The sequence below is a fragment of the Carettochelys insculpta genome, chromosome 4 (assembly GCF_033958435.1).
Source record: "Carettochelys insculpta isolate YL-2023 chromosome 4, ASM3395843v1, whole genome shotgun sequence".
In the NCBI taxonomy this organism is placed as follows: Eukaryota; Metazoa; Chordata; order Testudines; family Carettochelyidae; genus Carettochelys; species Carettochelys insculpta.
The window spans coordinates 45,262,475-45,274,324 of record NC_134140.1 but is presented as its reverse complement, the minus strand read 5'-3'; the positions used below and the strand labels follow the sequence as shown (position 1 = coordinate 45,274,324).

Sequence of the window (11,850 nt, the reverse complement as noted above, 5' to 3'; positions counted from 1 at the left end):
AGGCAAAGGGCAACCTCTTCAGAGGAAGAAGAGCTGGAGCACAGGCCAACCCACTCCACTGCACCCCAGTCGGGGCCCTAACAGCAGCTGATGCTAGCTGCCGGTCAGTGGGGATCCAGGCCACAACACACTGACATGGGCTCTGACAGGGCAACCTCCAGGCTACTTCCTACCTCCAGCTCCATCGGCATGGGCTCCCACTCAGGGTTGTCTGGGAGATTGATCAAATCCACGTCTTCTAGGTAAGTGGCAGAGGGCAGGTCTGGAGACTCAGTCCTGTCCACATCACTGGGATAGGTGACTGATGGTAGGTCAGTAGGCTCAGGCAGGTCTGGACCTCTGCATAGCTGGCAGCTGGCAGATTCATAGGCTCGGGCAGGTCCAGCACCTTCCAGGAAGTCAATGGACCCAGGTAGATCAGGGACCCTGGGTAGTGGGCAAGCAGCAGGACTGGCTGGCACCTCTGGCATCTGGTCATCTGGCCGGTCGGTTGGTCTGGCACAGGGCCTTTGGCTTCTGCTCTCAGGAGCCCAGCCAGGGCCCCCTGCTTAGCTCAGGGGCCACCCTTTTAATAAGCCCTGGCCCGCTTGTCGCACTTCCTGCCTCACATGCCAGTCTTGGGTGGGGAGGGGGGAGGGGGGAGGGGGCCCACCCATCAAGGCCTCTGGGTAGCTTCCTCTCCTTCAGGTCTCCAGGTTACTCTGGATCCATCCTAGAATTCTCATGGAAGAATTTGAACCAGCTGGCACAGGGGCTGCCTATTGAATTACAGCCTCTTAAACTGACTCTCAAAGGACTTTTTACAAATCAGCAGCCTCACTGTCTCCACTATGAAACCAATCTCAGAATTTTACTCATACCTCCTATGTAAATTGCCCTCTTAACCACAGCAACTCGCATCTATCTTTGTATTAATGAATCTTAGATTAAGTTAATAAGGATTGACTGGAAGCATCTATTTATTTTTAAGACTTGCCATATTCATTGACCCTGTGGGCAATATATCTGTTTCTCTTGGGATTGGTAGACTTTTATGTATATTAAATAAGGTTTTTAGTAATCTCTCACTATATTGAGCTTGGTTGTCTGCATTGTTTAAAGGGAACCACATTCTGACTTTTTGGTAACCAGGGTATTACAGAATCCATATTGTTACTGGCTTGGTGAATCTAACCAACCATGTATTTGAGAACATTTGTATGCCTGTCTTTGTAAGTCTGTTCGTTCAAGAATTCCTCCTAAACTGTAAGCACTAGGACCACCAAATTTGGCATGCAGCTTCATCTTATAATTTACAGCCAAGTAAGAGTTTGGTTGTGCGAGGGTAATGGGTTGTGCATGGAATGGGATTGTTTCTCATCAAACAGAAAAATAGGGCTCTGATAGTCAGGAGAGTTATACTCCAGAATGACCATGGGGGGGTGGGGGGGCGACAAGCTGGCATGGGGGACATCTATACTCAAGATTGACCACAGGGAGCAGCAAGCAAGCACAGTCCCCAGTGCCACAGCCGCCCTGGAGAGCCATGGAGGAGCTGCAAGCTGGACAATTGAGCTCCCGAGACTCTAGGGAGAGGTTCCTGCTGCCCTGGCTGGCCCAGGGGAAATGGCCCCACTGCCCCAACAGCCTCAGAGAGCTGTGCAGCCACAAGCAGCCAGGCAGCATGGCCCACCCCACCCCACCCCACCCCAGGTGACCCCAGAGAGCAGCCAGTGGCCAGGAAGTGCAGTCCCTGCCACCCCGGACCAGACACAGGGAGTAATCAGGGGCCAACTAGTGTGGCCCATGAGCTCGCCCCCTCCTCCCAACCCGCTGACCTAAGTCCTGCACCCCCACCCCTCTGATGTGACTTCTGCATCCCCCACCACTACCCTGCTTTCTGCCCCACCCACCCTCTGCCATAAAATCCTGCTGCTTGTCCACTGCCCAGGGGTCCCTGATCTATCTGCGTCCCTTGACTTGCTGGAAGGTCCTGGACCTGCCTGATACTACGAACCCTCCAACTCTGACTCCTGAATCCCTGACACCCAAGTCCCCTGCCCTGAGCTCCCCACATTCCCAAGTCCTTGCCCTGCCTCCTGCACCCCCTACAACTGCAGCCTCCTGCCCTGAAGAACCTAGGTAATGTCAGGTAAGGCTTCTAGTTGTAGAATTCAACCACCAATTTTGGGAATGTCTGCCGTATTCCTTTCAGTTTGCCTTGAGTAAACATTTTCATTGTGGCCCTTTCAAGCACCATGATCACAGTTTCAAAATTAAGTATGTGTACACACACACACACACACACACACACACAATCTATTTCAACTAGTTCCTAACATTCCCACGCGGACCTCAAGAAAAGCAGCAACTGACAATCCTTAGCTTGGCCGATGGTCTCTGCCACAGAACATGGACAAAGGTTTAACTGAGAATAGCAGTTCATGTTCTCCCTCAAAAAAAGCCTGAGTCACCTCATCAGAGTGTAACCTTGACAAATATGCACAGTGTAGTCTCTCACAGTTTGAATCACCAAAGAGGCTAAAAACAGAACTCTTGCAGTGCATAATCTCTACCCTCGGGGAACAACAAAAACAGAGAATTGTTATGTCAATTTCTTTTCCTCGTTAAGCTCACTTTCATAAACATAGGCCTTTGGTTTTGAATGTCCACTCTTCAAATAACATTTACCTATCAACAGTTACTGAAATATTGAATCTCCCACCCACCCTTTTCCTTTTGATCTTCATTATTCATAAACATGAGCAAGTGTACTGAACTTAAATTAACTTGTTGTGGTTAAATATTAAGGGAAGCAAGTTGTGGCTACTCTGCTTGCGGAACAGTTTAAATTACAAGGGAGAGATGTCAAACTCAGGGCTCATCAGGAGCTTTTGGGAGTCAACTCTTGCTTAATGTGAGAACAGCTCTGATGAGTAAAGGAGAAGGATTTAGCCCTTGCTTCTGACCGTGGAGGTGAAACACATTTTTCTTTTTGAGTACTGTGCCTTTAAACACCTTTCAAGATGTTGTAGTTGACTACTGATAGCCTGTATCTGAAGGTTATTCTTCTGTCTATAATAAATATGCTCTTTGCAGTATTTTCCAGGAGGAAAGTATACATTGCAATGTTGTTGTTTGTCTCTCTTTTATCCCATCTTTTCCTTTTTCTCAGTTAGAAGCTGCTGTAAAGAGGGCCTCCATGTAACTGCCTTCAAACTACCACCCTTGTTACCTCTTCTGAATCCTCACCATTAGTTTGGTAATGGACTATATAACTTTCACTTCTGGGTCTGCTCCAAATGACATGGGTCATGATTGTATGAAGGCTACTTAGAAGTTTGTGTGAAATGAATTGTTTGCATAAGTTTTGTTCCTTCTGAAGAGCTCTTGTCATTTCTGAAGTTGTAAGAGCCTTGGGGCACCTGTCCTCAAGTGTGGCCATATAATGTTTTGGCATAGAGAGCTGATGTGGACATTTAACATAAATATGTATGATGTACAACTGCTAGCACTAATTCTCTCCAATGGCCACTGATGGGGCACAAGATGGAGTGGTTTCTCAGGCTGCATCTACACTACAAGAATATTTTTATTAAAATTGACTTCTTAACACTGGGTTTTATCCATTATATTTTGAGCATCTTCACCTTCCCACATGCTCCCCACAAAAATCGACTTACTGCTGCCACACACCCTAGTAGCTTAAATCGAGTGTTGCAGCCATGTATTCTGGAACCTATCCCACAGTTCACTGAGCCCCATAGCATTCTGGCCCTACAAGTAAATGTGGGTATATGACAGCATCTTCCCACAGTTCACTCCCCTCTTTCTCCTGCCGCATTAAGAATGTTTAAGTAGACATCAGTGCTACACTGACACTCGAATGAATCATTCACAGTTACAGCTCAGGGAGGCTAAAAGACCCCAGACTACAGCCAGGTTTGGACCTGGCAAAAAAGACCCTGAAGACAAGAACATTCCCTCCTGCTGCAGCAGAGACTCCAATTGCAGCAGGGCTCCCAGCTGTGGTAATGGTTCCGGCTCCTGGGGCTGTGAGTTAGGGGAATTTTTTTTGGGGGGGGCAGGGAAGGGACTGGCAGGGGGGGTGGGCAATAAACCCTCTGATTTAATGGATTGTCGGGTTTAACGACACCCTCCCCCCACATTAGTCCATTAAATCAAGCATTTACTGTATTTCTAAATGTTAGAAGCTGCACAGATGGAAAGGGAGCCACATAAAGAGACAGTGATGGGTCATCCAAGAAGGCTGAGATGGCACTGAAAACTTTCTGGTGGTGGGGAGGAGAAGTTGACAGAATTCCTAGATTCCAAGGTTGGATGGGACCATTGTGATCATCTAATCTGACCTACTGTATAACACAGGCCGTAGAACTTCCCCAAAAATATCCCAACCACACATCTAGAAAAACATTCAGTCTTGATTTAAAAATCACCAGTGATGGAGCATTCCCCCAATGACTGTTGGTAAACAGTTAACAGTTTACTGTTAAAAACTTACACCTTATTTCCATTTGTCTAGCTTCAACTTCCAGCCACTGAATTGTGTTACACTTTTCTCTGCTCGATTAACAAGCCTATTATCAAATGTTTGTTCCCATGTAGATATCCATATATTTTAATCAAGTTGCCCCTTCTGTTTATCTTTGGTAAGATAAACAGATGGAGTTGTTTGAGCCTCTCACTAGCAGGCATGTTGTCTAACCTTTTAACCATTCTTGTGGCTCTTCTGTAAACCCTCTCCAATATGACAACATCCTTTTTTAACGTCTCTGGCTCAGCTGCTCAAGGTTTGGAGCGATCTCCTACTACAGTCGATAGAAGACCCACTGATGTCAATTCAAGTTGGTTCAGTGCCTAAATGAACTAGACCGGGGTGGCCAACACATGGCCCCTGGGCCACAATCTGGCCCCCAGAGCCAGCAGCCGCACTGTTTTGAAAGCCAGCTGTCAGGTGGGTGATTGGCCACCTGCAGCTCCAGAGCCGCATGTGGCTCTTTAAGGAGCCATTTGTGGCTCCAGACACTGCTGCCGCTGACTCCTCCTCTGGCTCCCTGCCCTGCTGTGCTGAAATAATGGAACTCAGTTTAATTGGTTTAATGGCGGACAGGAGGGATCTAGCATTTAAACCAATTAAAATGATTTCCATTATTTCAGCATGGCAGGACACATTGCTGCCCAGAGTGCATGGGGGAAAGGATGTGGGGGAGTCACGTAGCCAGGAGCCTGGTGAAGGTGCAGTGGGTTGCTGCCTGGGGGTAGGGAGGCAGGTTTGGGGCTGAGAGGGGTTAAACCTGGGAGTGTGAGGGTGGTTTAGGGTTGACAGGGATTAAGTCTGGGTGCAGGAGGCAGTTTGGGGCTGAGAGGGATTAAATCTGGGAATGGCGGTTGGGGCTGAGAGGAATTAAGCTGGGGACAGGAGGGGCAGGTTTGAGGCTATTTTGTGTTTAGCTCCATGCAAAAAATTGCCATCTCCCCCCCGCCCTCCCAGAAATGGTTGGCCACCCCTGAATTAGACTGTCGACTTTTAAGATTTATGTTTAAATTGTGGCTACATTTTAGGTCAGGCAGAATAACAAGGCAAAGGGAAGGAGAGAGGACACTAAATATGCAGATTATACATTTTCTATCAAATAATCATGTGCATGAACCTGCTTCAACATTGGTTCAGCAATGAAATGGTGACATTTGAAATCAAAACATTTCATTTCCGAGTGGAAAATCAATATCCGTATCTGTTGCTCTATTTATATCAGTTTCTATTGTTTTATTTTATTATACTAAAATGAATTAAAAATAAAACGCATTTTTAAAACGCTTCATCAAAAATAGTCTATTCACTGTAATGCAATAAAACAGCAACAACGGTAACTGAAGCCTTAGTTAGAGCTTTCTGGCTGCCCCAAAGAAGGGAGTATTTGGGCTGGTCAAAAAGCCTCTCCCCTCTATGAAAAGTCCAGCTCTGAGAAGTTTGCTCTGCTTCTAGAGAGGAGACTGCCTGAAGATTTTCTGCTTTAAGAACTTCAGTTAGGAGGATCCCTCTTGTTTTCACTGAGCTCGACTTCAATAAGAGTGCAACGGGAGAGCGGTGACCACACTGAACAGCTGCAAACTCCCCGTGCTGATAAGGAACTACACCCGCCCGCCCTTGAATGTAAGCCCAGCGCTCTGGGATTTGTAACTCCGAGCCTTTAGCGCAGCGGGAGCGGAAGGCGCAGGGCTGGAGAAGGGAAACGTTCGAGATAAAGCTGAAATTGCCTCGCGCCGGCGGGCAAGCGCGGTGTCTTACGGCGCCTTCTCCCCCGGCTCGCCCCGCGCTGTTTCCCAGGAGCTGCTATCTAGGGCATCTCACCGCCGCTTCCTGTCCAGCCTTTCTGAACTGTCCCCTTACGGCTCGGGACGGAGAGCGCAGCGAGCCACGTGTCCGGCTCCCCCGGGTTGGGCGCCACACGCGGAGCCCGAGAGACGCTGCAAATAGTGGCCCGCGGGGTTCAGTCCCCGGACGCCGGAGTTCCCGTGTCTTTCGCGCGTAATGCAGGAAGGAAACGCCCCCCCCCCCCCCCCGTGCCCTGAGCAGCGCCGCCCGCCCGCAGACTTTCACTTGAGGCGCTGCCGAGCTGCCCCCGCAGGCTGCGGCCGGGCGGGCATGGGGCTGAATGGCAATGAGCCCGCAAGCTGCCTGGGCCGCGCGCCGCCAGCAGCCGGGGGAGCGGCGGGAGGCGGGAGCCAGCCCCGCGGCCGCAGCCCTCAGCCAAACTTGCGGGCCCGCCCGGGCTCTGCCCGAAGTTGCGTTTGCACGGCGCGGAGCGAGCGGCGGCGGAATCGCGGAGCCCGCCGCCCGGGGGCGGTCTGGCCTGGCCAGGCCGCTGCTCCATCGGGGCTGGGCCGGGGTGGGCAGCGGCTGCTCCGGCGCCTCCCGGGCGCGGCTCTCGCTCACCTGCCTAGGCGCAGGCGGGGCAAGGCAGGGGGCGGCCGCGGGCTCAGCCGCCGCCGCGCCAAGTCCCGCCCCCTGCCCCGCTATCATTAGCAGCGGGGCCCCTCAAGACTTGCTCTTTGCCTCCCGTCTCCCTCCAGGCATTGGCGCGGTCGCCTGTCAATCAGGCCGGCACCCCGGCGCACCGGGCTCAGTCGTGCCACAGCGACGGGAGGCGGCGGCAGACGCAGCCCCGGCGGCAAGAGGCCGGAGAGCCGCCGCCGCAGCGGGGGTGCTGGAGCCGGTGCTGATGGAGGAGGAGATGCAGGCGGCGGAGGAGGGGCCCAGCGTTCCCCGGCTCTACAGGCACCGGAGCCCCTACGGCGTCCTCAAGACCTTCCCCAGCCGGAGACCGGCGCTGGGCAGGCGCTACGAGAGACCCACCATGGTGGAGCTGCGGCCGGGTGGCCAGCCCTTCCCGCCCGCCGCCTCCAGCAGCAGCGAGCCGCGCCACTACCCCGCCCGGGCCGCCGCCCCGCCGCCGGGCCCCCAGGCAGCCGCCGCCTCCTCCTCCTCCGGCCGCTACAGCCAGGGCCAGCCGGGGGGCGGTGGGGGCGGTATCAGCAGCAGCCTGGAGCTGAGCGCAGGTACCAACTCTTGCCGACAACTTCGCGAGGGGGGGGTAGGGGCTCCCCCAAGGGGGTACCTGACCCTGCCGCTTGGGGTACATGGGTGCCCCCCAAGGGAGACCCTCACTTTGCAAGGTGGGGCAGAGAGGGGCTCCCCCAAGAGGGACTTTCCCGCTGTAGTGTGGGGTACACAGCATGAAGTGCCCCCATGCAGCGCCGCTAAGAGGGAGGGGGAGAGACCCTGCCAAATGCAGCCTTAGCCCCTTGCGCATGGGGCTGCTGCTCACCGATGGGAAAGGGCATTGCCCCCTGCCCTGGGCTGCTCCCCAGCAAGCAGAGACAAGGGGCTCCCAGCCCTGGGAGTGGGGGGATGCCAGGAACACTCCCCATCCTCTCAGTGACTTTTACAGTCGTCATTATCTAAGGAAAGTTCCCACACAGAAGCCCTTGGTAAGTCAATCTGGGTACCTCGCACCTGTGAAACCAGCCCAGAAAGGGAGTGAGTCCTGGCTCGCTGCTGGGAATCAGGGGCCATTCCCTCTTTTCCCCTGCTTGATTCCAGGCACCTAGCAAGCCTCTTGCACCTTGCTTCAACCTTTAGCCATCACAGGGATTAGAGTTCGGGAGGAAACCCTTTCAGGAAAAGCTGGGTGGAAGGTTGCTGATGCATGTTTTTGTTAAGGCTTTCTTGAAGGCTAATCCTGATGTCTCTGAAAAGTGCATGCCCCGGATTTCTACTTCTGCACCTCATAACATACGGAGAAGGGACAACACAAAAATCTTCCAGGTGCTCAGGACATCATTGACTTGCTTCAGTGAAATTTACAAATCAGGGAAGCAGAAGGGGCTTGGGCTCTTTTGTCATAGAAAGCAGATGTGAATAGACAGATTATTAAGAAGAAGAAAAATAGACTTCTTGCTTCCTGGCAGTATCTTCGCAGAATGTAGAGAGAAACAGGAGATCAAAATATTTTTTCTCCTTATGGTGTAACATACTAAGATGTTAAATGCATATCTTTCTTCCAGTGATGGCTTGGAGTTGAAACCCACATAGATCCTTGATATGCAACCTAAATTCAGCATAAGGAAATGGGAAATTGCATCTTTAAGCAGAGTACAATCAAAAATGAATTACAATAAATCCTATATAATTGCATAGGTCATTCTCTTTAATGAGATTTTATTAACCTGACTGTCAGGCTTCTGAGTCAGGCAGATATTTTATCTTCTTCAACTGATAAAAGTGTCAGCTATAAACCACCACATAAATATTCATAAATCTACACATCTGTGGCAGCCTATCAGCATCATTCTTTTGGACATTAAAAGCATTCTAATTACTTTCTGTCTAGCAGAGCTGAAATGCTGCCTGTTACAGTATGTGCTTGGCAGGCATGATTGCTTTTGTTTGGCATCACAAATAGTAGCATCCTATTTTATATACTGATAGTCCAAAAATACTCAGGGTTTGACTGCACAGGATGAATATTAGGAAGCACCATCTGGTTTTAATAACATTGGTTATATTAACTCATCTGTTAATTTTTGACACTTCATTGATTTATTTATTTGGAAAAATTGGATCCTGTTTTGGTATGTTGATGTTTGCCTTTGTAACTAATGTGATGACAGTTCTTTACTAAGCAGTCTGATAGCTAATAGAATATACAGCTGTGCTTTAATGCATACTTTCTCTTCAGTTTATCTAACAGATTGCTATTTCTGTCAAATTTCTACAAATAATTTTAGCATACTACCAAATAAGTTTACACCTCTATATATAAACAGTATGACAAACATCATAACCTATGCCAGTAGGTCATACTTTTTCCTCTACAAAACTCTTGATTTTTAAATAATGTAACTGTATTTTACTTTCTTATGGAACACAAATAGCTACTAGTTAACATGATACCTATGATACAGCCATGTATTATTCTTTAGAAAACAGGTATAAATGATAAATGTACAAGGCCTTATTTATAATAAAACATTCTGTGCAAAAGTCCTTAGGTTTGTTAAGTCCTATGATTTAAGAAACAGGAGTCTGGACTTTCTGCTATATTATGGAATCATGCAAATATTTAGGGTGTGCACTTACTTACCTTTTCCCATGGACTGTAATTTCATACTCCCACCCCATACATTTCAAAACGTTATTTGCAGTGTTAAGCACGACTGAGCTCCTGCCTTATTGCCTGCTCACCACCCAGGCTGTATTTTTCCTACAGCTGGGTCCGCACAACACTGCCTTCATAGTTGTACACTTGGAGCTAAGCAACAAGAACCCAGTGCAAAAGGAGAGTGGGTCAGAAGCAGGACCGTATTAAGGCATAGGCATTACAGGCTTATGCCTAGGACCCTGCCTCCCCTATATCTGGATTCCAACTTTTCATTTTTAAAAGAGGATTTAGTTCTTACTGCTCTGAAGAAAATCTTGAAAAAGTGAACAGATGTATGATGTCTGCCTGAGTTTGCAGACAGCCTGAAACAATAGTTCTAAGAGATGTAAGCTAGGCCACGCATCTTTATGTGGAGAGGGATAGCTCAGTGATTTGAGTATTGGCCTGTTAAACCCAGGGTTATGAGCTCAATCTTTGAGGGGGCCATTTAGGGATCTGGGCAAAATAGACTTGGAGTTGGGGAAAAGGATGGTGCTTGGCCCTGTCAAGAGGGCAGGGGACTGGACATGATGACCTCCGAGGTCCCTTCCAGCTCTATCAGATGTGTATCCTCTGTGCGTGTACTGTTAAGTCAAAGACCTACTGCTGAAAGTAAAGACTGCTGATGCACTCCCAACAGAGGACTGTGCAGTTATTCTTAGCCTAGAAAAAAGGTGAGATACCTGATGTGCAAATACACACCCCTGCAGCAGGAGAAAGGTGCAGTGGGCTTGGCTTATACACATAAAGCAGCTACAGTTTGGCTTCTGGATGAGTACTAGGGAGGCCCACCTGCAGCTTCTAGGGAGTGGGTTCCACTGTCACCTCTACTGCTCCCAGGGGAAGAGAAGGGCTCATTGCTGCCATTCCTGTTTCTCCCAGGAAGTAGCCAGTCCTTTCTACTTAGAGGCACCAGACTACTGCACACCCTGGTTTTGAAAATCTTACCCTAAGCAACTTTTCTCAGGTCACATAAGTCTGTGGTAGAGCTAAAAACTAAATCTGCATCTGTTCAGTCCCAGTCCAATATTTTGATCCTAAGAACACCCATACTCTACACAGAAGAAAAACCCCAAAGGTTCCCAAATTGTGGTATGTTTGCCCCTAGCAGTATGTGGTCCACTCACTTCACAACAGTTTAAGGTCAGATGTGAACCACTGAATTTTGGGAACTTCTGGTGTAGAGAAAACAGATATTAACCCATCATTCTCATCAGACTAGTTCTTTTGAAACCTAAGCATAAATATTTTCTGGTTTTGTTCAGTTTCAGACACCTCATTCTTATTGAAACCCCATATGATGTTGGGCACTGGAGAGGTTGAGAAATCACATTTCTCGGGTCCAGGAAAAACAAGATGTAGAGATGGGATTTGTAGCAGACCTGATGTATTATCCACTATTGTTCTGCATTCATACATGAAAAAAGTCAGCTAGGAACAGCCAATCTTTTAATGGTCTGATCATGATCTATTAATATTTTATGGGCCTGATTTCAGCAAATCCTCACTCAGGCAAAAACTTGCATGGAAGTCAAAGAGTTTTCAAGAGTAACAACTGGCATAATAGAATTACATGTTTAGTGAATCTTACAGTGGAGCTTTAATTCAATGCAATAATTTCAGCAGAACACTTTTCTTGGGAGTTATATTGCACGTTAATCAAGAATCATAGATCAGTGATTGTTTTATAATGTTCATATAAAAGTAAAACTTTTCTCCATTTCTAAGTGATGATAAACTGCACAGTGCTTTCATCATTTCTAACAGCAGTCTGCAAAAGCTAAAATAGCGATTGGTACAATATGTGCTAAAAGGGCAAACTTCTGTTTGTTTTCCTTAAGTAATAATTTTGATTCTCTTGTCTTAAATCTCTTCTGTTAATTCTAATTTTTATCATTTAAGACTGGATACACCTTTTACATATATTTCTATATTTGCTGTTACTGAATTTGTATTAGAGCCGATACTAAATTAGGGATTAAGCCGATATTCTTATTTCCTTCACACTTTGAGCCATTATCATATTGAGTATGGTAAATGCACTCTACTTTTATAAAAATATTTATTTTGACTATATTATAAATTAGATCTTTACTGATCTTAATGTGCAGTTTACTATTCCTCAACATTTATTTTTGACATTTGA

The 11,850-nt window shown here is 48.0% G+C and overlaps 1 protein-coding gene across 2 annotated transcripts in view; it reads left to right on the top strand.

Moving 5' to 3' along the window:
- The first annotated feature begins 6,937 nt into the window (after positions 1-6,937).
- The window catches only part of BEND4 (BEN domain containing 4), a 44,628-nt gene continuing 39,715 nt past the window's right edge, over positions 6,938-11,850 (top strand). Inside the window, exon 1 of one of the 2 annotated variants that reach the window (XM_074991794.1) lies at positions 6,938-7,560. In XM_074991794.1, coding sequence (XP_074847895.1) covers positions 7,224-7,560 — 337 coding nt within the window. In that variant the 5' untranslated portion in view covers positions 6,938-7,223. The remainder of the gene's footprint in view (positions 7,561-11,850) is intronic. The other variant, XM_074991793.1, reaches the window with a different exon arrangement.